We start from the raw sequence: 25,224 nt of genomic DNA, 5'->3' as shown, positions 1-25,224 counted from the left end.
CATAGGTAGGCTATCCTTTTTTCTTAAGAACTCTGACTTATCGAGTTGAATATTAAAATTTGACTCTCTACGTCGTTAAAAAAATTTTTTAAATCTAGATAAACCAAACATTACTCGTTCTGAATACTACGTAGTATGTTGTCCATAACACGTTGAAATGTTATGCATTCTTAGAAACTCCCAGTGACCATTTTCACTCTTTTCATCACTCATCAACCTCGAAGAAATTTTTGATATTCTCTAAATCTAGTTTATAAAACTATCCGAACTTGAACAACCTCGAAACTCCTTGAAAAAATTATCAATGAAAGATTCTAATGGTTTCTCTAAATACAAAATCATGCCATATTGGGTTATCAGCGTAATCGTACTACTTACGACAATATGACAACCTTGTTTTCCTTAAAACACATATTTCTTTTGCAATAAAAATATTTTCACTGGTTAACAGTCTAGGGTACACAATAGATCAATAAGTCAAAGTATTAGCGAAGTGGAATTACCACAATTATGCCCTAACTCATCTAACCTTGCTATAAATAACTATCAGGATCTCATTGCAGCTATCTTAAATATTTAGGGTGTTCTTTACCTACATTTCCTTACTGATAGAACTACTACTCTAATTATCCTCACAATAAATGAGTAATGCGAAAACTTCCCTGTTTCCGAAAAATACGTCTAAACGCTTGACCTAATTCTTCACTACCAGTCCTCTGTACGTACAAACTATTCCGAAATGCCAGACACCAACTCCGGGAGAGATCTCTCTAACTAAGAGTAACATTTTCCCATAACAAAACCAAACTTCCCTCTAACTATTGTAAATTGTAAATCGACTATTTAAATTTATTTAAAATTTTTTTTGCTCTAATTTCTTGGGTTCTTACGAACATTCTTCCATAAAATTTAAAAGGTGTATCAAAAAACTAAATAATATTAAAAATGAAAACGACGTAAAAGAAATCATACAAATTATCATGAAGGTAAAACAAACCACAGAGGAATAGATGAAACATAAATGAGACTTATAGACAAATACTTCTTGCCTTACATGATAAATAACAATTAAAATGAACCAAACCCCAACAGCAACGAGATTTTTAAATACCCAACGATTTCTCAAAACACCAATCAATTTCAAAATACCTTATGCAGTTATGGCTTATCCATTCAATACACTTAACGACAAAAAGAAAACTTATAGACGTAATTAACGGTCATTTAAATTCTAATGATCCAGAGGTTTTTCAACAGAATCAAAAGGCATATGTTAAAACTCACACAAAAGACAAAAACAAGCAAATGCATTTATAACCAAAAAAAATGTAAACGCACAAAACAAAACAATTTCGTCCAACTCAGAACCAAAAATTCACATGGACAATTTAAAACGGCCTTTACAAAATACCTACGATTTTCCTGATTAACCTTTATTCTTTTCAATTCCCTTCAGATTACTTGAAATCCTCAGATCCTCATAAAATAAAATCAAAGTTGTGAATCAAGTTATTTAACTCTCTTTTATTTAACTGTACATAATTTATTGAAAAATTATTATACATGCATTTTTTTATAATGTAATGTAGTACAGTAATACTGTAATTTTTATATTATGCGAAGCAGAAGCATTCAGTTTACAGCCTAACAAAAAAAGATTATGACATTTTTTAAAAAATTTTCCAGATGACAATGTTACTCCTAGGTATGGATAATATTGACACTCCTAATAAAGTGATGCAGTTTACATCCTTGGCTATCTTCCTTCCATATGTTTTCATATAAATAAAAACTTGGCTTTATGAAAAATCAAATCTTTGTATTAAAAAATTAATAAAAAATAGGACTTTAATGTTGATAAATAAACATTACTAAAGTTTATTCATACTTAAATTTATAGCTATAAAATGAATACTCGAGAAAAATCAGATGAAAGCATCATAATAAATTAAGATAGGCTCATGTAAGTTGAGTTTAAAGTAATGTTTGCCTCTTTGACTATGTGATTGCTCTAAAGCTTGGACAACATCTATTAAAGAAATCTGCGCTTGATCTGACATCAGGGTAAACAAAATAAAGATCACTGGGTGAAGAAATTCTACATGAACCTTGTCATCATTTATGTTTAAAACTTTCCCACACAGTCACCTTTTGTCACATACTTGGCAAGTATTCAAAAGACATTCTTCAAAGGAGAAACAAATATCAAAACTGGTTTGATATCAGTTGCTATGACAACCCAAGCGAGTAATTGTTACTAAAACGTCAAAGTTGTTCAAAACGTCTTGGAAGTGACCGAATAAGAACAATCTTCTTTTAAATTAAACCACATTAAACCGAATCCGATACAATAATATTAATAGATTCATCCGACGAATAACTTCCCGAAGCCGTTTTGAAGGCTGCAAATGAAGCTAATTCCGAGCTGTTACCTGCCAAATCCAGACTAAAGTATGAGAAGCAATACGACCATTTTGTTACATGGTGTAAGGAGAAAGGGGCCAAAACTTATAAGGAAGAGGTATTTCTGGCGTATTTTTCAGACCTAAGTAAGGTTTTGAAATCTAATACATTATGGTCCCGCTACTCGATGGTAAAAAGTTTCTCTGTACTACAAATGACTTAAAACCGTTGCCGTCACCGTCATCGTCATCTTTATGCGACCTGCAACCGATGCCATCTTCACCGACGTCATCTACCTTCCAGTTGAAACCAAATAACTCTACTGGGCCGGCAATTCTTACTAGTCTACAGAATACAACAAATTGTGTTTTCAATATTAATATTTATAATAATTAATAGTTTTTAGTTAAAATTTTGTATATTATTATGTTTGTTGGAATAAAATAATTTTTGAAAAATGGGTTGGTATACTTTTATGTATATACGGTCGTAGAAAAATTAATGTTCCTAACTCATACGTAAAGTGTCTTTCCCGCACTTGACCGCTTGCCCGAACTCCGCTCCGCGTCGTTCGGGACAACTGCAGTCGCGTGCGGGAAAGTATCACTTTCCGCACTTGTTAGGAAAATAACTATTTTATAATAGGGAAACAATTTGAAACCACAGCATATTATATAAAAGCTTGATGACTTTTTTCAATACAAGGTCAGAACTTCCCTTTATGTGCTAAGGAAAGGAAAAAAACAATTTTATAAGTTAACCAATTTGCACACTATAAAAGTGTTTACACCAGTTTATACGAACCACCATAAAAAGGCGACGATCATGCATAATACGATTTTAGGTTATGTCAATAAGTAGCACTGTATATGGAGTTTGTTGTAGTAAATAATAAATGCAATTTCAGTTGCAAAACAAATTCTTACATTTTGTTATTGTGAGCTTCAGAGAGATGCCATTGATTTCGTGAATGTGGTGATTCAGGTTGAGTCAAGAACATAGTTATACCGAGGATTTTACACTAATTTACAATAGAGTTAGAGGGAAGTTTGGTTTTGTTATGGGAAAATGTCACTTTTGGTAGAGATCTCTCCCGGAGTAGGTGTCTAGCATTTCGCAAAAGTTTGTACGTACAGAGCACTGGCAGTAAAGAAATACGTCAAGCGTATTGGACGTATTTTTCGGTAACAGGGAAGTTGTCGCATTACTCATTTATTGTGAGGATAATTAGAGTAGAACTCAATACTGATCCTTGAGGGACACCAGCATTTTGTGAATGGGAAAGGGAGAGCTTTGTATTTGCGAAAACCCTGGAAGTTCTACCAGTAAGGAAATATAGGTAAAGAGCACCCTCAATATTTTTGATAGCTGCAATGAGATCTTTATAGTTATTTATAGCAAGATTAGATGAGTTAGGGCGTAATTGTGGTAACTCCACTTCGCTAACACTTTGACTTATTGATCTATTGTGTACCCTAGACTGTTAACCAGTGAAAATATTTTTATTCAAAAGAGATAAGTATGTGTTTTAAGGAAATCAAGGTTGTCGTAAGTAGTTCGATTACGCCGAAAACCTGATATGGCATAGAAGAGCTCTACGCAACTGTTCTTTGCTATAATCTTTATAAAGCTGTGTTTCCACTTGTCTTTTATAAGTTTGAACCATTTTCTAAAAAAATAATTCAATGTGGGCAACTGTGCCAACCGCAAAAATTATTGGAAATTTAGCATCTGGAAAACTGTTAGTATCAGAAATAGGATTCACATATACACAGGAATAGGTGATGTTAAAACCAGAATTCAAGATTCATTAGTTTTCACGAGCTCCGGACTCGTACTGCCTGAGCAGTGTTGCCACCATCGGTTGTAACGAATTCGGTAGATGCTTCGTAAAAAATCGGTAGATTTCGACAATTTTCCGTAAATTTTAAAAATTAGTATTATTCACTGGAACTGGTAGGTAATTGGCTAAGAGTTTATCTCCGATACCGTGGAAAATAAAAGGATTTTTAAAATAAAACACAATATAATAATTTTGTTTACAAAGCAACTTTTATTTAAACATAAATCTTAGCTCCAAAGGAACTTTTTGCTTTTAAATTAGCATCAGTCATTTTTGAGATGAGATTTTTTCCAATTGGAAAATTATGGCATACATTTTTCTTACTTTTGTTTTCAACAAGTTGTAGCTTGCAAAAACTCTTTCGCAATTTGCCGATGAATGTGGTAAGCATAGGAGATTTTCCACAAATTGCACAGTGTTGGAAATAATGGCGCCTCATTTCCTAACGTTATTTGTTTTACTGATTGCCAGAATGGCTCTAAATTGTTGCTGAAGCCCTGCACTTCCTTAGAGTTTTTTAGTAATCTCCATTCATGATCTAATTTTTGAAGTTCACTCTCATTAATGATGTGAGGAAATAACAGGACAACTATTGATGGAATATCTCCTTGTTTAACTTTTTTTGGATCTATATTACAAAGTTTTTGTAAAATATTGTTGTCCAAAGAAAATCTTGATATTATATGTGTACATACTTCAATATAAAAATCTAAGCAACGTAGCTTAAAATTTTCAATTTCAAGAGGTGCAATATTTTTAGAATTGATTAGAGTGGCAGCTACAGTTGCTTCAAAATATATATTTTCAATAGGTGTGTCTTGTCAATATTTGTAATAGGTGTTTTAACGATATAATCTCTTTTAAAGAAACAATTAAACAGGCTTTGTATCACAGGTTCTACTTTTTCATATAATAGGTGAATTTTTGGAGATTCGAATTGCAGCTCCCGATTTAAATGAATGAAAAATGGCAGAACATAATTCAAAAACTGAAAATATAATTTGTTCTGTGGTTTTTGTAATTTTTATGAGATGTTTTCGGCTATTAAAACGTCATTTTTACCACTTACTACATCAATGAAGTATAATTTCAAAGGTTCATATTGCTCTAATATCCTTTTAACAATACTTTCAAGAAATAACCATCGTGTTTGAGAGGGATGGAGCAACTTATGGATTTTAACGTTACAAAAATGTTGAAATTGTACGTATTCTACTTTTCTTTTTGGACTATTATTGAAGTAATTGGGGATATCTCTCGCTAAATCTTCTAAATGTGTGGGTAACTTACGGCAAGCATTAGATGCACATAAATGAAAGGAATGGCAGCTACATTTCATAACAAATAACCCCGAGATATCATTTCTTAATAATTGCATCTGAAGCAAATCCGATCAAGTTTTGCTTATAGGGTATCCCATATTTAGTAAAATTTTCAATCAAAATATTGTAAATTGACTGAGCTTTAGCATCTTCAACTTCAACAAATATCCAAAAATTATCTTTTACACAATGTTCTGCCACACACCTTACAACAATACAAAGGTGCTTTTGTGTAGACAAATCAGTGGATTCGTCGATTATTATTGAGAATTTCTTATTTCGTAAATTTTCGCAGATGTTCTTGAAATTTTCATCACCAATGACATTGTTTATCACGGTCGTAGCCTCGACCATTTGCAATTTTTGAATCCGGAAATGCAGAAGCACACAACTGAGGCAAATGATCCATTAGTATTATTGGTAAATTGTATTCCGCCAGAAGAGCACATAGTCTGATCTCAGCTATAACAATAAAATCAAATTAATTTCAATAATCGAAAACTATTGACTAAACAAAAAAATACCTTCTTTAATACTCCAATCCATCCAACTTTTACCAACGTATCGACTACAAATTTACCAATGGACTGTTGACCATGTTGAAGTTTAAGTTTTTCTATATGTAGTTTCGAAATTCCATGCTTTATTAATGCATCTTTGCAATATTTAATTCTTAATCTCAGCTATGACATTTGGCATAGTTTTCTCCTTTACTACCCTTAATAAGCCAGCCTTTGAATTCAGGTTTTTCTTCCCAATTTGTTTTGTAAATTTGAGAGTATTTTGAAGGTTATTGGGATCATTTGGGTCGTTAACATTAGCTAAATCCATTGCAATTTTTAAAAATTAAATTCATTAAATGAATAATCTTCCTGTTATGTATTATTAAATACTAATGTGACACAAATTTTACATACCGAATTTAATACTCAAGTTTTAATAGTCTCTAGAAAAATAATGAATCAATGAATCTACTATTTATATAATACAACAAAACGAAAGCGCTAATAGCGGCACTTTTCATAACTGTCCACTTGCGCCACTGTCGGAACCCGACAAAGTGTGCGACCGCCGTGAAAAGGAGACGGCGATACAGGATAAAAACTTGAAAAACATATGTACGAAATAATTATTAAAAAAATTGTACGTACCAATAAATGTATTATTTGTAGAAATGCAAATCGCCTCGTATGCATCTCCCTTCTTCATTGTTACATAAATAATGTCGAGATTTCTTGGGGATTCACCAAGAGGTTTTACACAAAAGACGTGAGAATTTCCGAGGGTTGAAATTAATTTATCTCTAACAATTAATAGATGGCGGAAGCTGACACATTTAATTTACCTATTTACGAACTTAAATTTCTTGAAAACAATGAAAACATAAAATATTATTATTTTAAGCTTAAAATTCGGTAAAATTCAGCGTTATTTAGGTAGATCGGTAAATTGAAGGAAATATCGGTAGATCTACCGAAAAATCGGTAGAAGTGGCAACACTGTGCCTAAGACCTGTTGATCGCGTAGTATTTTGCCACCAATTGCAATAGGGCAGTCAGTTTTTTTCGAATTCCGCCTATTACGTCGTTCAAACATAAACAGCATCTTAACCAGCCGTTCAAGAAACATACATTAAATCCTAATTGTTATCTGTCCGTAGTCTCAACTCTAATTGGGTAGAATTTAAGTAAATATTATCTTTTCATTGAAGCATATCTTTAAGTTTTACTAGAAGATACTGAAAGTCCAAGTACAAGTACAGAAAGGAGAATTTCCATGTGGATGTACTCAAGAAGTGCAGACAGATTTATCATCAGAAAACATATCTGATCCTTTTAATAAGTTGGCTCGTATGAATATATTATTAAAACATGTCCTTTCTAGAGAAACTTTAAGAAATGATGAGAAGAAAAGTAAATATTATACAAGCTTAAATAAATACACAATTATTTTTAAAATTACCGTAGGTACCGTAGTCATGCAAGACAACAAAACGCACTATTACACTAAAAAAGTAGCAAATCCCAGTGGTCACAATAGCATCAAATAAGTTGTTTGTCATCTAGCGGCCATATTAGTATTGCACAGGTCATGGTTCTGGATTGTCCTCATATATGTAATACTTCTATATGGACAGTTTTTATAGGTGGAAACTGTTCCGACTAAGGAAGACAGAATAGCAACGATTTCTCTATCCTCCAAGGTTCCAGCTCGGTTCGGCGCATTTTCAAGCATGCGCAGTATTCATCAAGTGTCTCGAACGAGAGAGAAAATCAATATTGTCGACACCGTAACGTAGGGACGTTTTTTCTCATAGCGATTGTCCATATAGGAGTATAACATATATGATTGTCCTTTTCTCGGAATAACTATACCCACAAAACATATCCACTTAAAGTATGTTCTGTGACTCTACCTCTCTTGCCTACATATTGTAAAACGCTGCCAATGATATCTTCGGGTATAAGTTATACGGGGAATAATTATTTCGGGAGCTATGCCTCGATTGTAGAACCGGACCTGAATCATTAATACCTGCTCTATAACAATTACTACCCAATAAACATTTTTTGTTATATAACAGTGGCCGTAAATATTATATCAATTCATTAAATAACTTAAATGTATATATGATAGTAACCGTAATATTTCTGTTACTCGTATAAACCCCTTAAAGAGCTTAAATGGGGAGTATATAAAGGTTACGGAAAACTTAGGTTAGTAACGCTATATAAACTTAAGTGTTTTAACCAAAAGTAACGAAAACATTTTGGCAACCACTATATAACTACGTAAAAATCCACGGTTGGAGCCTTTTAGTGGTCAAATGTAGTGTTATATATGTTACTGTTACCCTTATAAACATTGCCTATAAAGGTTTTGATAATATTTCTGTTACCAATTTCTGTTACTCTTTTCGCTGTCAAATTTATGTTTTCTCTCACTTGGACACACATTTTTGTTGTTCGCTCTTTTTCTTATTGCGTTATGTTCGATTATTATCAGCAAAATAAAAATTTATAAGATGGCAGATAAATATATATATATATACTAGCTGACCCGGCCACGCGTTGCTGTGGCTGAAGTTTTTGTTATATTACATTATAGTAAACAATCTAAGAGGAACGATAAAAGAACATCAGACACGGAGTCCACTATGCTTATTTACACAGATGGTATTTGAAAAAAAAAAATGGTGATCTCCTTATTTGACTTCCTACTACTATAACCCTTTAGTACAATGAAATTATTTACGAACAAAGACGAAAATGTTGATGGTGGTATACAAATTCACTGGATTGAGATTTGAAGGGGAAGTACGTTGAACACAATTAATTAAAATGTTCTTACACTTGATATTAAGCAGAAATCAATACAAAATAAAAATTTATCAGATTTATTATTTCCATTTAATTTTATAACAAATAAGTATATTACAGTATAATACAGTAAATAACATGTGACGCTTAAACATCATGAATGAGGTAGGCAAGGCAGACAGTCTTAAACTTTTAAACATTAATGTCTCTTTTTTTGAATTATAAATACTTTCAATTTCAATTTAATTTAACACCAATCGGTGCACAATGTTTTTGGTTAACCTGTCTTTAGCTAACACAAATAGATTCGACGGTTTCCCAACACGTGAACACGCAACATATAGTTGCCCATGAGAAAAACATGGATTTTCCAAATCTAAATCACAAATGGACATTGTTTGACCTTGAGATTTATTTATAGACATGGCGAAAGCTAAACGAATTGGAAACTGTAGCTTTTTGAAGGGTATGGTAGAATCTGATGGTATCATCGGAATACGTGGCAGCAAAACCACTTTTCCTTTAAACTTCCCAGCCAAAATGGTTGCTTCAAGAATGTTACCGGTGATCTTTTTGATGACCAAACGCGTACCGTTACATAATTGAGGCGGATTCAAATTACGGAGGAGAATAATAGGGGAACCAATCTTTAATCGAAGATTATGTGGTGGCATTCCAGGTATATCTAATGAATTTAAAAATTCAATCGGAAAATTGCACATTGAAATAATAAGTGCTAAATAATAGAGATTAAATAAAAACAATAAAAAAAAATATTTGTACAACTATTGAAAAAGTGTAGGAAATTGTGTATCATTTTTTCATTGACATTTTAATTAAATTTTATAATTATGTGATAATACTTACATACATATATTCAAATTAAATTATAAAGTTTTGATCAATGAAGCACAAATAAGTAAAAAGCAGGATTAATTTCACTGTATTATCTTCATTATAATATGAATTCAATTAACATTTCAGTCTAAGTAACACGTGGCCGGCTATGCTAACACCAAAAATTTAAAAAGTGGAAATAATTGAATTATGCGGTATTTCGTTCACTACAAAATAAATTTAATTAATTTTATAGCGTCAACAACACGTGGTAATTATGCTGTGAAAATGTAGCTTATATGACACGTTCGTAGATTTACCATAGCAGCGCCATCTATTGATTACTTACTCAACCCAGTCGAAAGGTATCGACATCTGTTAGAATCATTTGGAGTTAACAGATAATTTTGACTGTCAAATAATAACAGACGAATAATTAGCAATAAATTAAAATTGTGACTATAATTTGAGATTTAAACTATCCTATCTCTCAAGTTGGATCGAACTGCACATGGTGTGCAAATTTTATTATAATCGGTTAAGTGGTTTAGGAGTCCATTGAGGACAAACATTGTGACACGAGATTTATATATATTAAGATATTAAGATATATATATATATATATATATATATATATATATACACGTTACCTATAATGTCGTATAACATTTATCTTAATAGGCGTTTTTGGCATTGCAGTGCCTTAAATTTCATGATAGAAACGGTTTTTACTGCTAACATGGACAAGATGCCTTGAAAAAACGCACAGGCCTTTCAAATATCCAACAATAAATAATTTTATTTCATTTATTTTTTATTTTATTTTTAACATAGACGCTAAATAATGTGGCCAAAAATATTCGTATAACCACTATTCAACAGGGTGATATTAATTTTGGATTCCATGTTGTTCAAATAAGTTTAATTTTCGTTTTTTTGAAGACATAATGAATCGTCCCTTTTTATTTGAGTAAACAATCATGGCGAAATCATTGTATAGTAATTTTATAAATAATGGAAACCTAAAAATCACTTGTTGTGATCTTGTATAACCGATAGTAATGATATATAACTTTGTGGGTTATATATTAGTGTTTAGAGTTACTAGTAGTGTTAAAATAAAACTTAAAGCCTCCAAGGATCTCGTATATAATTAAAAGTAACATACGATACTGAAAGTGTTGTTATATACTTAAAGTTAGGCAACCCGCGCATCGCGTTTTCAATAACTGACGTGCGAACAGCTGAGTTTTAAAGAACATTTCAAGTCTGATAGACGGGGAGCTCATAACGGGCGCGCGTGAAACCTTTAGTAACGTGGGGTTCAAACCTCAAATAAGAGCGGTGTAATAGCGCAAGAAGTTTTGCAGGCCGGAAAACCCTCGTAAGAAGTGATCGAAAGTGTCGGAAAACTCATCTGAAAAACCTCATAACATGCGCGCGCGAAACCTTTTGTAACGTGCGGTTTAAGCCTCAAATAAGAGCGGTGTAGTAGTGCAAGAAGTTTTGCAGGCCGGAAAACCCTCGTAAGAAGTGATCGAAAGTGTCGGAAAACTCATCTGAAAAACCTCATAACGTGCGCGCGCGAAACTTTTTTATTAGGTTTTTGGGGTCTCAACTAAGAGCGGTGTGATAGCGCAAGAAGTTTTGCTGGCCGGAAAACCCCCGAAAAAAATTGAAGAAAATCGGCGTATATTTGAAATGAAAATTTTTCGTATTCGGCTTAATGGAAAATTTTTTTTGATGTCTCCATTCAAAATACCTGTATGAGCTACCCGAAATTAAAAAAAAAATCATCAAGATACGATGAAAACTCGCTGAAATATAATCATTTTTTATCGCGCGCGTGATTTTATAGCGCTTACTCATTTTCCACCTACTCGAGCCGCCGCCAACAACGCAAAAACGGGCTTCTAATTTTTTTTTTTAATTCATTTACTGTGCCAATTATCAAGTGATTTTGATCAAATTTTTTTTAAAACTTCTGGGAATGGTTATACTTTTTAATAAAGTTCGATCACTTCTTACGAGGGTAGTAGTAACCATCGCCCACTGGTTGTAGTAGAATATTTGTAGGAGTCTCCAGTAATGTTCTCGTTCCCGTAAAATGTTTGGTAAACAATTATTAATTATTCTCATCACTTCCTGTGTTTATAAACACGTTCGGAAACTGTAATCTAAATCTCGTACTGGGTTAGGAATGCTAGATTTTTTCCATGTTTTGTATTTTTATTATTTTAATTTTATAAAAACTTTGTTACATGAATCTTGAAGCATCGACATTGTTCCCGAATTATTATATTATCTTATTTTTTAATCTAACATCTAACAAATTAAGCTCACTGCTAAGCTAACTACTAAAACTAAGGTCAAAACTTATTTTCATGTTTTTGAAATTTAACAGTCAGAAGAGGTTTAGTAAAAATATCTGCTTCATTATTTTTGCACTGTGAATGTCCGTTTTCAAACATACATCTGCATCTTTCATAACTAGTTTGTCGGATAAATTTTTCAAATACAGAAATTCCTCAATTGATTCGGTAGCCGCAATAAATTCTGCTTCAGTGCCACAACAGGTTGTTTTCAGGAACACCCACTGAGAGGTCCACTACCATAAAATATAATAGCTTGTTGTGCTGTTTCTGGTGTTTTTGTCTCCTATAAAGTCAATGTCAATGTAAACTTCAATTTTTGTATTTTCTTTACTCTTTGTATAAACAATGCCACCTTCTTTTGAACTTATTAAGAAACGTAGTATTCTCTTCACATTCTGAACATCCAACAGCATAGGATATGTATGGCCTTATTCGATTTGATAAATACAGTTCTTCTACGTTGTTTAATTTTTCTTCGTAATCTGTGATTGGAGTCAAAGCTTGCTTAGCATTTTCCATAAAATATTTTCTAGCACAGTTTCGGTGTAACTTTCTTGATCTAATTTTATTGAATATGTAGTTCTGGTCAATCCAATTCCCTAAAAACAATCAGCATTGTTAAACTTCTTTGTTCCAAATTTTTGTTCAAGTTTTGCTAGGAATGGGATTCCAGTTTTATTTTCGAATAATATACATTGGTCAACACTTAAGGTTTCGTTTTATCTTAGAAATTTTGTATAATGTTCATTCCCTTTCATTGGAACTTGGTTTAAACCGTATAATGATTTTTTAAGCTTACATATTTTTCCTGGTATTTCGTAATAATCTTCAGGTATTTTCATACATATTTCTTCTCTTATAGTTCCACACAGAAAAATGTTTTTAATATCAAATTTCTTCATCTGGTAATTATTTTGTACACATAGCTAACAATATTCTCAGAGAATTTACATTTACAACTGGACTAAAAACATCATTACGAGTATAATCAAGTCCTTTTGTCTGTTCAAAGCCTCTATCAACCAACCATTCTCATATTTTCTCAAAAACTATTCATTTGTCAGGATTTTCTTATATTTCACTTCTACATACTCTCATGTCTGGTTTCTTCTTTCCAGCATTGATTTTCTTCACTTTGCATTTCTATTCCTGCAAGACACACTTTTCTTCGTTCTATAGCTTGTTTCATTTACTATATTCATATATTTTTTTCCAGAATTTATAATAATTAGAGTGATAAATTTAAAATAACTCTAAAAGAATATAATTTGTCATCAATTTTTTAAAATATAATTAAACTGATTTAAGTAATGGTGCATTCGCTAAGTTTTTGGAGAAGTGTATTTTATTATTATACTATAACTCTCTTATAGCAATATTTTATTCCTTTTTAATTATTATTACACAGCCTGTAAAATAATTTTAGGTCAAAGTTATACGTCAAGTATTCTCTATAAGGTCAGTACTATTTTCTGGTATTTCAATTTTTGCTTCAAATTTATCAATCATCATTCCACTATTTTTTTAATGTGTGGAAATAGAAATAGGGAAGAACTGAATTTCTGACGTAGCTTTCAATTAAGTTTAAAGCTGTTTTGGATGAGATTGCAATACAATGTTTTTTTAACACGTTGAGTCCCAACAAAAATTGGGGCCCAGAGTGGTCCTATTGAAAGCGAAAAAAAACATGATTTTTTGTACTTTTTATTCTAAATAAATATTTTCATTATATTTCTTTGGAGGTACCTACACTTTACTTGCAGTATGGAAAAACAAAATGTTAATTATATTTTTCGGTAATCAAATTTTATTTTTAAAAAATTTATTTGATACCAAAATTACAATTATTGAATGGTTATAATTAATCTCTCAAGCGAATTAACTATAAACATTACCAAGTTGTTTACAATAATTCATATTTATAATAAAATAAATGCTGATGAAGTGTTTACGATATTTAATACAATTGCGTTTTATAAAAATGTCCTTCTAGAATTTTCTTCATGTAACTCCTCCATCCCTAAGAATGACAAATGACGGAGGTATTTTTCATGTCTTGTTTTCTTCTTTCTTCTAATTCGATGGTTTCTTTCTTCTTTTCTTCAAATTTTTGTTTTCTTACAAGTTTACTTTTATATTTACGAATTAACCATAATGTTATTAAAATTACACAAATTATTATTATTATAGTAAATAGTCCTATTGATACATGGTTTTGCGGATTATAAATTTCATGAATTGGTTTTATATTTCTAGCAATTTTATTGATTTCGTATAATTTGTCAAAATCTATATTGGTTAAATTTGGAGATTTATAAATTTGATTATTTAAAAATTTGAAGTTTAATTTTGGTAATATTATCGATTTTGCTTTTTTGATTTGTATATTAGTTGAGAAAATTTCACTTTCTATTTGAATAATGCAGTTCTTTGGAATTTTTACAATTGATGGATAACTTATTTTAAAATAACGGTCCGAAACACATTTAGAAATCACTTCAGTTTCTGAATTTGGAATTACTAAAAGTTCGTTATTTGTTACTTGTTTCAATATAGTTTCTTGAAGATTTATTTCACTAACAACACAGTTTTCACCAGAGTGTCCGTTTAACAGTTCAATAGTACAATTGTCTTTTAACTTAAATGTTTCTTTACAATAATATTTTTCTTCTAATGTTGGACATTCTTCTTTAATAAAATTGACTTCTTCTTGATTTCTGGCCAAGTAAGGTTGAGGAGGGATAAATATTGTATGATTTTGGATTATAGGATATAAATGGAAAAATTCATAGGTTTTAGGTTTAAGGATTGGGACATGGGTAGCAAAAATTATTTTAGATTTGGAAAAGGTTACTTGTGAACCAAGAAAGAGATAATACGTTAAAATATTATTAAATTTTGGGATTTGTTTTTCATTATAAATAGTACTTAAATATTTCATCATTTCTAAAATTTCTTGACTAGATATTACTGAACTATGAATCGTATTTAATTTAGAAACTGTTATTGCGTTTTCAATATTGTCAATCAATGTAATCAAACTTTGACAATCCAGATTAATCTGTGAAATCGTACTGTGAAATGTTATAAAATTATTTAAAGTTATTATTTTATTTTCTATCGAAATGTGAAATTTCTCTAAATTATCACAAAGTTTCTGTTGGTTATTCCATAGAGTCGTAATCGATTTATTATAATGATCAATTAATTTTTTATGTAACGATATTTGTAAATTTACTTCATGAATTATTTGTTTTTGATTTTGTTGTAAAACATTTATAGCATTATCGTATCTTTCTTCGTCGTCTGAATCTAGGGTTCCAAAAAGCCATTTATCTATTTTGCCTACTGCATTTATTAATCCTCTTTTTAATCTTAAATGCGGATAAATATTTTCTGATTTTTTGTCTAAAGTATTAATTAAAATTTCTGTTCTGCTTAGTGATTGTTCAGCTAAATTATGATATGAAATAGGATTTGTAGCGTTCGCTTGAGATAAATTATTTTTTAAACTATAATAATATTGTTTCAAATTATTAATTTGTTTATGAATAAATTCTAAATCTATATAATATATAAAAGTGTGTTCAGTATATATAAGATTACTGGTTCCTAAATTAATGGGTAATAGTAAGTTATTTACTTCCGTAATTTCTATGTCTTCTGTCTTAGTCGTCTTGTAAAGTAGTGGTAATATTAATACTGTTGTCAGCTTCATTACTCTGTAACAATTTTTTCTGTTTTAATTTTTTGGTTTTCTAATTATGTTTTTATGTTAAGTTCCTTTATTTGTTTCTAATAATATACCAGAGTCTTTTACGATTTCTGCCTTTTTAAATTTAGGTAATTTTTTATCTCGGAATTTTGTTTTTATATAGACTATGTCTTGATTTTCATAGGAAGGGGGATCATTTCTGTTTTCATTTCTCTTATTTATTATTTTTTGTTTAATATTAGCATTTCTATCTTTAATTTTTTCATATAATAATTTAGAGGTTTATTTGTGATTTTATATATAATTGGATATTATTAAATGATCGTCTAAATCCTTTAATAATATCAAATGGTGTAAACTGCGTTACAGAGTGAATCGAATTATTATATGCCAATATTGAATGTTTTATTAATTGATTAGGTGTTAAATCTTTGTTATTTTCTTTTATACATCTGAAATGTTCAATAAGACTAGAGTGAAAACGTTCTATAGGTGAATTTGAGTTACTATTCTTTGATGTTGTATAATGTAATTCAATTTTATGTAGTTTGCAAAAATCTTGTAGGTCGTTGTTCTTGAACTCTGAACCACAATCAGCTGTAATTTTATGAGGTAAACCGTGATGAGTAACATAATTCAATATATTGTCAACAACTGAGATTCCATTCACACTTGACATTGAATATGCTTGAATTGAATTTAATTATTGGGGGATTTCTATCATATTTATTCTTTTGGCATATTTCACAATTATTAATAAAGTTTTCTACGTCTTGTAACATTTTAGGCCAATAATATGTTTCACTAATTATTTTTTCGTTCTCTTTCAAATAATTAAAATTATGAATTTCATATTGGTTTGTTTCTAAAGGATAAACACTAAGAGGCTTATTCAAAATTATATCAATTGTCTTAAACGTTTCATTTGTGTTACACTGATTATAATTTAAATTTATTTATATTATTTTCTTTTTCCATTAGTTAAATAAACAAAGTTATGAATTATATTATTAAATTTCTTATATATATTCTAATTAATAATAGCTTTTTATTATTATAGTTTCTAGAAGTTTACTAATTTTTTTTTATATTTTACTTATTCATTATCTATTAATTCTAAATCTTATCTATTCTTATAACATAATAATAAAAAAGAAAGAAAGGTCTTTGCATAAAAATCCATTTTATAATTTCTTGGATTGCGTACCATTTTAATGAGTGATAATATTTATTTTTCCAAAATAGTTCTTCAATTAAACTTTCATTTAGTATAGCATTTAATTTTCTATTGAAATATTTTGAACTTATTTCATTATTATTTCTATCAAATTATTTGTTAATTGTTTCATAATTAATAACCATTTTCTCATTTTCATTATTCATGTCTCTTTTATTAATCATATTATTTTTATTTTGTATGTCCAATATATTTGTATTTAATTCAGGTTTTATGACATAACATTCTTTTTCTAATATATCAATATCTATTTTTATAACATCATTTATATCTTTTTCTTCCATTGTCTCAACATTATTTATTTCATTTATTTTTCTATTTAATTCTTACATTTCCTTTTACTTCACTTTCATTATCATTTTCATTCATTTTTAATTCATCTAATACTGTATATTTTAATTCTACGTTTAATTCCACTTTATCAAATAATTCTAATTCTCTTTTTGTATCATTATTCATTTCTCCTACCATTATAATATTTTCTTCTGAATTCTTTTCTGTTACATTTAATTTATCTTTTTCTTCTTCATCAAATAATTTACTAAGATCTAGTTCTATTTGTTCATTTATTTCTTTACAATAATTTAATTCCGATTCTTTCATTTTTATGAATTTTTTAATTTTTGGTGATGAATTATTAGATGTAAAATTTATTTCTATTATTTGTTCACTGGATTCTGGTTCGATAGTTTTTATGAAATTTTCAAAATATGTTAAAGGATTATTAGGAGTAAAATTTATTTTTTTTATTTTTGATTCTTTTTCCCGATGCTCTTTTCGAAAATTTACGGTTTGATCATTATTTTCATCAGGCTCAAACAAATGTTGGAAATCAATTACTTCTTCTTCTTCTTTATTATCTTTATAATTATTATTGTATAATTCTTCCGATGTAAAATTTGGTCGTTCATTTCTTGATTGGAAATATCTAGTATTATTTGCATTATTATTATTATAATTGTTATTAATGTTTACACGTCTACTAGGTCCATGGGAAAAATTTCTCGATGTCGTAGACATCGGTTCTGGTCTTGGTAAACGGTTTACAGGTATTTGGTTTTTTTCCGGCCAAATACTTGTGCATTTGTCGGATAGTTTTGCCTTCTTTGTGGCATAGGATTTACATTTATAGGTTGACTAGGAAAGTTATTATTATAATAATAATTATTATAATTATATCTTTCATTATTATAATTATTGTTGTTATTATATCTTTGATTATTGTTAAATTGGTTTCTATTATAATTATTATCATATTGTTATTTTTGATAGTAGGGGTTGTTTTTATTATATTGATTATTTCTATTGTTTTTCATTGAATTAGTTTTAAAATTGTTATTATTATTATTATTATTGCTATTGTTGTATCTAACTCTAGGCTCATAAAATTGGCCGAAGAGTTTTTCAAAATTCTCAAATTCGTCGACATAAGCCATAGCGTCTTCTAACGAGCTAGGCTTTTTCAAGTACATATTATTGCGTATGGTACCTAAACATCCTGCTATAAAGGTGTTCAAGGCTGTTTTTACGCAATGATTGATTTGACATCTCTTGTCAATTTCACCTAAATTTAAATTGTTACTAATTCTATGAATCGTTTGACTTTTTAGTAATTGTAGCCTGTTACCAAATGTTATTAAGTTTTCGTTTTTAAACTTGTTCTTATTAATTCCTGCAGTATGCAGTCTAAATCGCGCCTATCTGCGAAACATTGTATCAAAGCTTCTTTTAGTTTAAACCACGTATTTAATTCGATCCTATTTCCTACCATCATTTCAGCTTTGTCAATTAATTTTTCTTGGATACATTCCAAGACATGATTATTGATATCCTGATCATTATATACCAAATACGTCTCTATTAAATTCTCACATCTGTTTATGAATTTATTTAAAGTATTTATGTTTCCATCGTACGGTTTGATATTTTCTAATTTTAGTTTAAACAATTCCCAATTTAGGGTTTTTGGATTTGAAGTTGCCATTTTTTCAGAATTATCTTTTAAGTTTAATTTACAAAATGTATTCAATAACGTATCAAAATCGTTCATATGATTAAAAAATTAATAAATTATCTCTTCCTTACTCGGAATAGATAAGGATAGATAATAAAAGGAATAAAAACAGGCACTTACAATTATTTGAAGTCCTGTCCCTCGTAGAGCTCGTGGATTTAGTGCTGAGGTACTGAAGTACTTAGTCCGAACTTTTATCGCACTATCCTACTGACTGCGCCAATTATATTTTTCGGTAATCAAATTTTATTTTTAAAAAAATTATTTGATACCAAAATTACAATTATTGAATGGTTACAATTAATCTCTCAAGCGAATTTGGATTTGGAAATACCCGAACCAACTCAGGTACAATACTATTTTCCAATAAATCTGAAAACGCCGGACCGTTCAAGTTACCCTCAATGGAAAAGAGACTAATTATTTTGTCGCCTATTATTCCAGACCATACAGTCAGTTTTTTGGGATATTGGTTGTGGACTTCACTCATCTAACGAAGATTGTTACGTGACCAGTACCTACAATTATGCCGATTTACGTTTCCATTAATACAAAAAGTGGCCTCATCGCAAAACATAACATTACTTAAAAAATTTGCATCGTTGTGATTGTAACATTTTTCTATCATTACCTAGGTCTGCAAACTCATCTATCAAAATCGTCATCTGACAACTCTTGAACCAACGTTACTTTGTATGGATGGAATTTATTATTACGTAAAATTTTCATTACCGATATTTGCGAGATATCAAGTTCCCTGAATATTTGTTTAGTACTCAAGTACTCAAGGATAGTCTTCTAACAGGACACGAATATCTAAAAATTTGTTTACATTTGATGCAATTTTTCTACGCCCTATTTGGATAAATCTTCTACTGAACTAGTTTCGTTAAACGTTTTTACTAATTTACTGACAGTAGATCTTGTTATGGGATTTCGGTTAGAATATAAATTATCAAAGATATTACAAGGTTCTTGTTGACTTCTACGCATATCACCATATCCTAATATTAAAATATCAATTCGTTCTTTTTCAGATAAATCATCAATCTTCTGTGACTTTCAAAAAACTTTAACAATAATAATTTATTGAAATGTCAACTTTGTTATTTTAGCAGTCATAGCCACCTAAATGTATTATTTTCACTTCGGCGGAGATAACTCCGAAATGATGGCATTTAGGTGTAGGGAACATTCGATGAAAAATGATAAGTATTTCTAAGGATTTCGAAAGCGAAAAATATACAGAGTAATAGCTTTGAAATAACAAAGTTCATGATTTTATCTAAAAAAGGAAAGATCTGACAACAATGTAAATATCAACATAATACCGGCCGTACACAAAATACCATACATAAAACTCACTCTGTATATGTTAAGAGGAAATATTCATTGTATCCACTTGGTTTCTTAATATGTACTTCTTCCTCTACTATTTGTAATGCCTTGTCCTAAAGCTGATTCCTCTCTATTATTTTCTTCATAAATATTGTGACGAACAAACTCACGAAATGGATTCTTAGGCGGCCCTGTTCAACTACAATGGAATTTCAAAATTCGGAGAATTCAAACGGCGTTTTTAATCTGTTTTTTTATAAATGGCGGACGAGCCTCTGATGAACTTTTTATTATAGAAGGCGGATTATTACAGTATTTCTTTTAAATAATTTCTGGAAAAGTCTATTTATTTATTTCATGTGCTTCTTTTCGTTCTAGAGCTTTATAAAATTCTATTTGTGTTATATAAATAAGTTTATGTAGCGCAGTAAGTTTGTTTTAAATAAAAAGTTGTAGTGAAAAGAACGATTTAGTGAAAGTAATCGAGGAAATAATTAAGTGATATTAATAAGTATATTGTATAGGGTGCAAATAAATTAAAAACGTGAAAGACAGTGTTTATTAATTCACCCCACAAATAGAAAGAGTGTAAATAAATACGAAAAACGTTACAATATATTGTATATAGCTTTCTCTGACAATGTTCTCTGTTATTTCATTTATTGGTGAATTGTTTTGTTGATTTTCTTCCACTGATTTTACTTGAATTTTTTTTCTTCTGGTATTTCTTCCAGCTTTTCTTACTTGTTTGATTCAATTTCTTCGTGTGTGCTTTGTATTTCATCTTCTTCAATATTTCGAATTTCTTCCTGGACTTGTTCTGTATTATTTTCTTTCTCTTGTTTATTGCTTCCATTTTCTTTTACATCATCATTTTTTATATCTATTTTTGAGTTTTTTTCCATTTTTATGTTTTTTAAATATAACATCTAGGTATTATTATACTTTCATTTTTTCTTTCATCAAATAATCTATAACCATTTGGTATGTAGCCACAAATAAATATTGTTCACTTCTTTTGTCAAGAGACTTCAAGTATCTAAGATTTTTTTCATATACTTCTGTTTCAAAAATTTGCATTCTTTTAATTTCAGGTTTTTTATTTGTACCCATATCGATTGGTGTTTAATTATTGTAGGAGTTCGGTTTCATATGTAACTTACAACTCTGGCTGCTTCACTCCAAAAATTGTTTTCAATTTGACTGTCAAATAATAGAAAAATTTCTCAATAAGTGTTCGATTGAGCCGTTCTGCTTTGCCATTTAACTGTGGTGTATATGGTATAGTCGTGTCTCATTGTTGTATAAAGTCTGAAGCTTCATTTTTATATTCTAATAAATAGTTTGTGTCATCCTCCATAAGAGTAAGAATATGGTTTTTATTATCCCAGGTGGGCGGATCGATTGGACCAAATAAATCAGTATGAATAATTTTCAAAGCTCCTGTAGCTATTGTTTTTTCTGAATTAAATCGAAATATTGTTTGATGAGCTCTTACACAAATATCACATAGTACCTCAAAAAACTTTTAATCTTTACTTTTAAAGGCAATCCCTGATACCATCTCTAAATCAATCATATTTTTCATGTTAACATGCCCAAATTTTTCGATACCGCCCGACTCATTCTTTCTTCCTTCATATATTATTTGATTATTTTTTAAAACCATAACTTTATTTTCAGTAATAGATAGATAATAGATAGCAGATTTTTTTCAACTCCAGTACGTATAAAACATTAATTTCTCTTTCTATGGTACCAATACTCTCTGATGTCATTTGTAAGTTTTTTTTGCAGCATTTATATTCTCAGCTTTATTATTCAGATTTTGAAAAATTTTAATGTCATTTGCCATATGAGAATTACGGCCTGAATCAATAATAAAAACTTTCCCTTCAGAGTAATTTTCATTACCTTTCTCATATTTAATTTTAAGTTCAAAAGCTGGAGCATTATTTATATATATAGGGAAAGCCCTTTTCCCTTTATTATTAAAATTAATCCAAATGGCAAGTAGGATTGGTAAATCATTGAAGAAATATGTTTTATTTATTATTTTATACCTCATTATCAATCGGGTTCAGTTAAGGTGACAATTAATGAAACACATGTGGGACATAACAATAAATTGTGGAAAAAGGGCTTTTCAAATTAGACTAGGAAGACCAATCATAGCAGAAAATTTCAGATACTACTACTACACATGGACCAAGATTATGTGTGAAGAAGTTAAACCAAGAAGATTACTTTTACATGGCATATTATTAAGAATTGGAATATACATAACAAGTACGTAATTATACAAAATAATATAAGACTTCAAATGAGCAAGAAAATGAAGACAATGATATTACAAAAATTATGGAACTGAAGGATGATTATTTTAAATAGGTATTTAGAAGTGTAAGATGAACTCATTTTTTTAAGATATAAAAACAAATATTTAAATATATATGTATTACATTATTTACCTACCTCTTTTGGAAATGATGTTAATATGCATTTTTTAGTAGTTATTATTTTTAGAATGAAGAAAGTTACAGAAATTGTTATAAAAAATTTAGGAATCAAAGTATTGATTGGTATTGGTATACCAATATCTTAATAGAAAGTTTGAATATGGAATATTTTTGAATTTGATGCATTAAATTGAAATCATAGTTTTAGGTATTTAGCTCATTATATAAGATACAAATAAACAATATATTTGAATTTGTTTTGTTTTTATAGGTTTATTAGATATACTGGAATAAATTATAGATAACAAGATGTGGTAGAAGATTAAAAGTTAGAGAGTTCAGGATGTTGTAATGTACCCCTGTAGAAGATTTAAGAATAGATGAGTCTTCAAAAAACTCAATTCACTACCAGATGATTTTAAATATTTCAAAAAAATGTGACAATAACCCATCGCCTTTTACAGATGAAAAGAAACTAGAAGTAATTCATTGTCACGTTCTCAATAAGAAATCGCTCATAATATAGCTACAAAGGCTCCGTTCTACATATAGTTCTATAACTAACTAAACGCCTCTAAACTCGTTTATATACCCTAAAACAAGTTCCCAAAAATTCTAGAAAATAAAGAAACAAAACAGATACATAAATAGACCTTCCTAGAAATTAGTTCAAAATAAACAAGCCGCCTGTTATGATAATAACATATATAAAAACAAACATATCGTTCTTGGAATGACTAGCTGTCTTCTTTTCTCGAAATCATCGTTCTCAAGTATTCTTTTTGGAAGTCCCTCTTCCAGGACAAGGAATTCCCACTGAGCCTAAAATACCTATAGTGTTGGTAAAAATCTTGACACTTCTTGCCCAGTAGGTCGCCGATTTTCTTTCTTGTATTACCGAATCATTCTCCTGATCTTTGACCCTTCTTGGTGTCCATTCTTCCTGGACTACTGTAATTCTCGAAACTACGACTTCCTTAGATTCGGCTTTATTGCGCCAGGCACAGCTCGCTGGGTACGGCCGGGCCGTCCAGACAAGGTGTTGACTTTTTGGTGACCACAATAATAGTAGGCAAGCTTATAATCCTGGGTCGGTGCAGCACCTTTGCGGGCGACCCATTCTTGTTTTTCCCGTGACTGGACTTTGTTATTTGCGGGACGCTTACACGATCTGCGTGCATCCCTGCATTAATACAATTCAATGTCTACCTCGTATTCTTGGAGAGTTTCACCACGCTTCTACCTTTGGCCCTTCAGCTGCTATTGGTACAGTTGTTCAAGATGTTCGTGACCATATCTCATTTCCAACCTCTTCTTCAGCTGCTCGAAATCATCGGTATCTACAAGAATTATCATCTGATTTATATCTTGGCATCTCCTCGCAGAGCAAGTTCACATCTTTTTCTTTATCTGACCAATTATTCACTTTAGCGGCTGCCTCAAACTGTTTAACGTAACTGATCCAAGACGCCATGCCGTCAAACTAGTGTTTCTGTATTGCAAGATTTCGTGTGTTCAATCTTTTTTTCTTCTATTAGAATATCTTCTGTTCTCAAATTAGCAATGTTTCTTTCTAACTCCTTGATTTATTTGTCAATCGTTGTCATTGTATTCTCCATATTCGATTGTATCTTCTCATTCATCGTTGTCATCTTATTATCGATATCAGTTTGTATCTTGCCATAAATTGTTTTCATCTTATTTTTGATATCCGATTGTATCTTCTCATTCTTTGTTGTCATCTTATTCTCGATATCCACTTTTAGGGATGACATTTTGTTTTCCATGTCTGCGGCTATGTCAGTTTTCAATGAGAAAATATCCACAGAAATATCGTTCGTCAGATTCGACATACCGTCTTTCATAGTAGGGATCTCGTCAATATTGGCCGTAATATCATTCTTCAGAGTTGAAATATCGTCCTCCATGTTCAAAACCAACGAGATCAAGGTGGAAGCCTAGTCTTTGAATTAAAATGTGTCTTAAAGCCGTCACTTACCAGTGCCACTTATAGTCTTTCTACTAACTCACTCCTCTTACCGGACGTTTCCACCTCGTGATTATTCAGTTCCGTCACTTTCAGGTCACCAAGTCTCTTAGCCATATTTATGTCACTGTTTTAGATTTTAGTTTAGTGAAATATTTGAATAAAGTATTACGTCCTTTATGTACAAGAACTTTCTTAACAACTATTGAATTACTTATTTTAATAAATATATTAGTATGAGTCATAAAGGACACAAGCTATAAATGAGAAAAGAGACCTAAATAATTTAATGATGTAGGTGATCAATTGATTAAATAAATACGCAAATTGACAGTGTCATTGCCACCTGGCAAGGAGTAGATTTCTATTCCTTA

General features: G+C 30.2%; 2 protein-coding genes across 4 annotated transcripts; both read right to left on the bottom strand.

Moving 5' to 3' along the window:
• Window positions 1-4,568: 4,568 nt before the first annotated feature.
• Window positions 4,569-13,289, bottom strand: LOC130897588 (uncharacterized). The gene is given in 6 exon segments (XM_057806522.1): window positions 4,569-4,874; window positions 5,105-5,616; window positions 5,618-5,773; window positions 5,886-6,030; window positions 9,274-9,573; window positions 13,193-13,289. Coding segments are annotated over 6 exon segments (1,506 nt in total). The 3' UTR covers window positions 4,569-4,578.
• A 3,842-nt stretch (window positions 13,290-17,131) lies between these two features.
• LOC130897086 (probable serine/threonine-protein kinase DDB_G0286465) lies at window positions 17,132-25,215 on the bottom strand. Of its 3 annotated transcripts, none has more exons than XM_057805675.1 (4): window positions 24,863-25,215; window positions 20,432-20,603; window positions 19,698-19,882; window positions 17,132-19,584 (listed from the first exon to the last, which is right to left on the bottom strand). In XM_057805675.1, the coding sequence occupies exon 4, from the start codon at window positions 18,070-18,072 to the stop codon at window positions 17,368-17,370; it is 705 nt and encodes a 234-aa protein (XP_057661658.1). In that variant the 5' UTR covers window positions 18,073-19,584; window positions 19,698-19,882; window positions 20,432-20,603; window positions 24,863-25,215; the 3' UTR covers window positions 17,132-17,367. The 3 variants fall into 3 exon arrangements, 2 of the variants coding, with proteins under 2 accessions (XP_057661658.1, XP_057661657.1); XR_009059658.1 differs by having other exon boundaries at window positions 18,266-19,584; window positions 20,432-20,736; XM_057805674.1 differs by lacking the exon at window positions 20,432-20,603.
• Between the last annotated feature and the right edge of the window lie 9 nt (window positions 25,216-25,224).

The sequence above is a fragment of the Diorhabda carinulata genome, chromosome 8, assembly GCF_026250575.1.
Source record: "Diorhabda carinulata isolate Delta chromosome 8, icDioCari1.1, whole genome shotgun sequence".
Taxonomy (NCBI): Eukaryota; Metazoa; Arthropoda; class Insecta; order Coleoptera; family Chrysomelidae; genus Diorhabda; species Diorhabda carinulata.
Note: the sequence above shows the minus strand (reverse complement) of the source record. Positions and strands in the feature narration are given on the sequence as shown.

What these genes read in the sequence shown, in the direction of transcription:
- LOC130897086 (XM_057805675.1), bottom strand. Translation starts at nt 18,072, where the DNA reads ATGTCTACGACATCGAGAAATTTTTCCCATGGACCTAGTAGACGTGTA.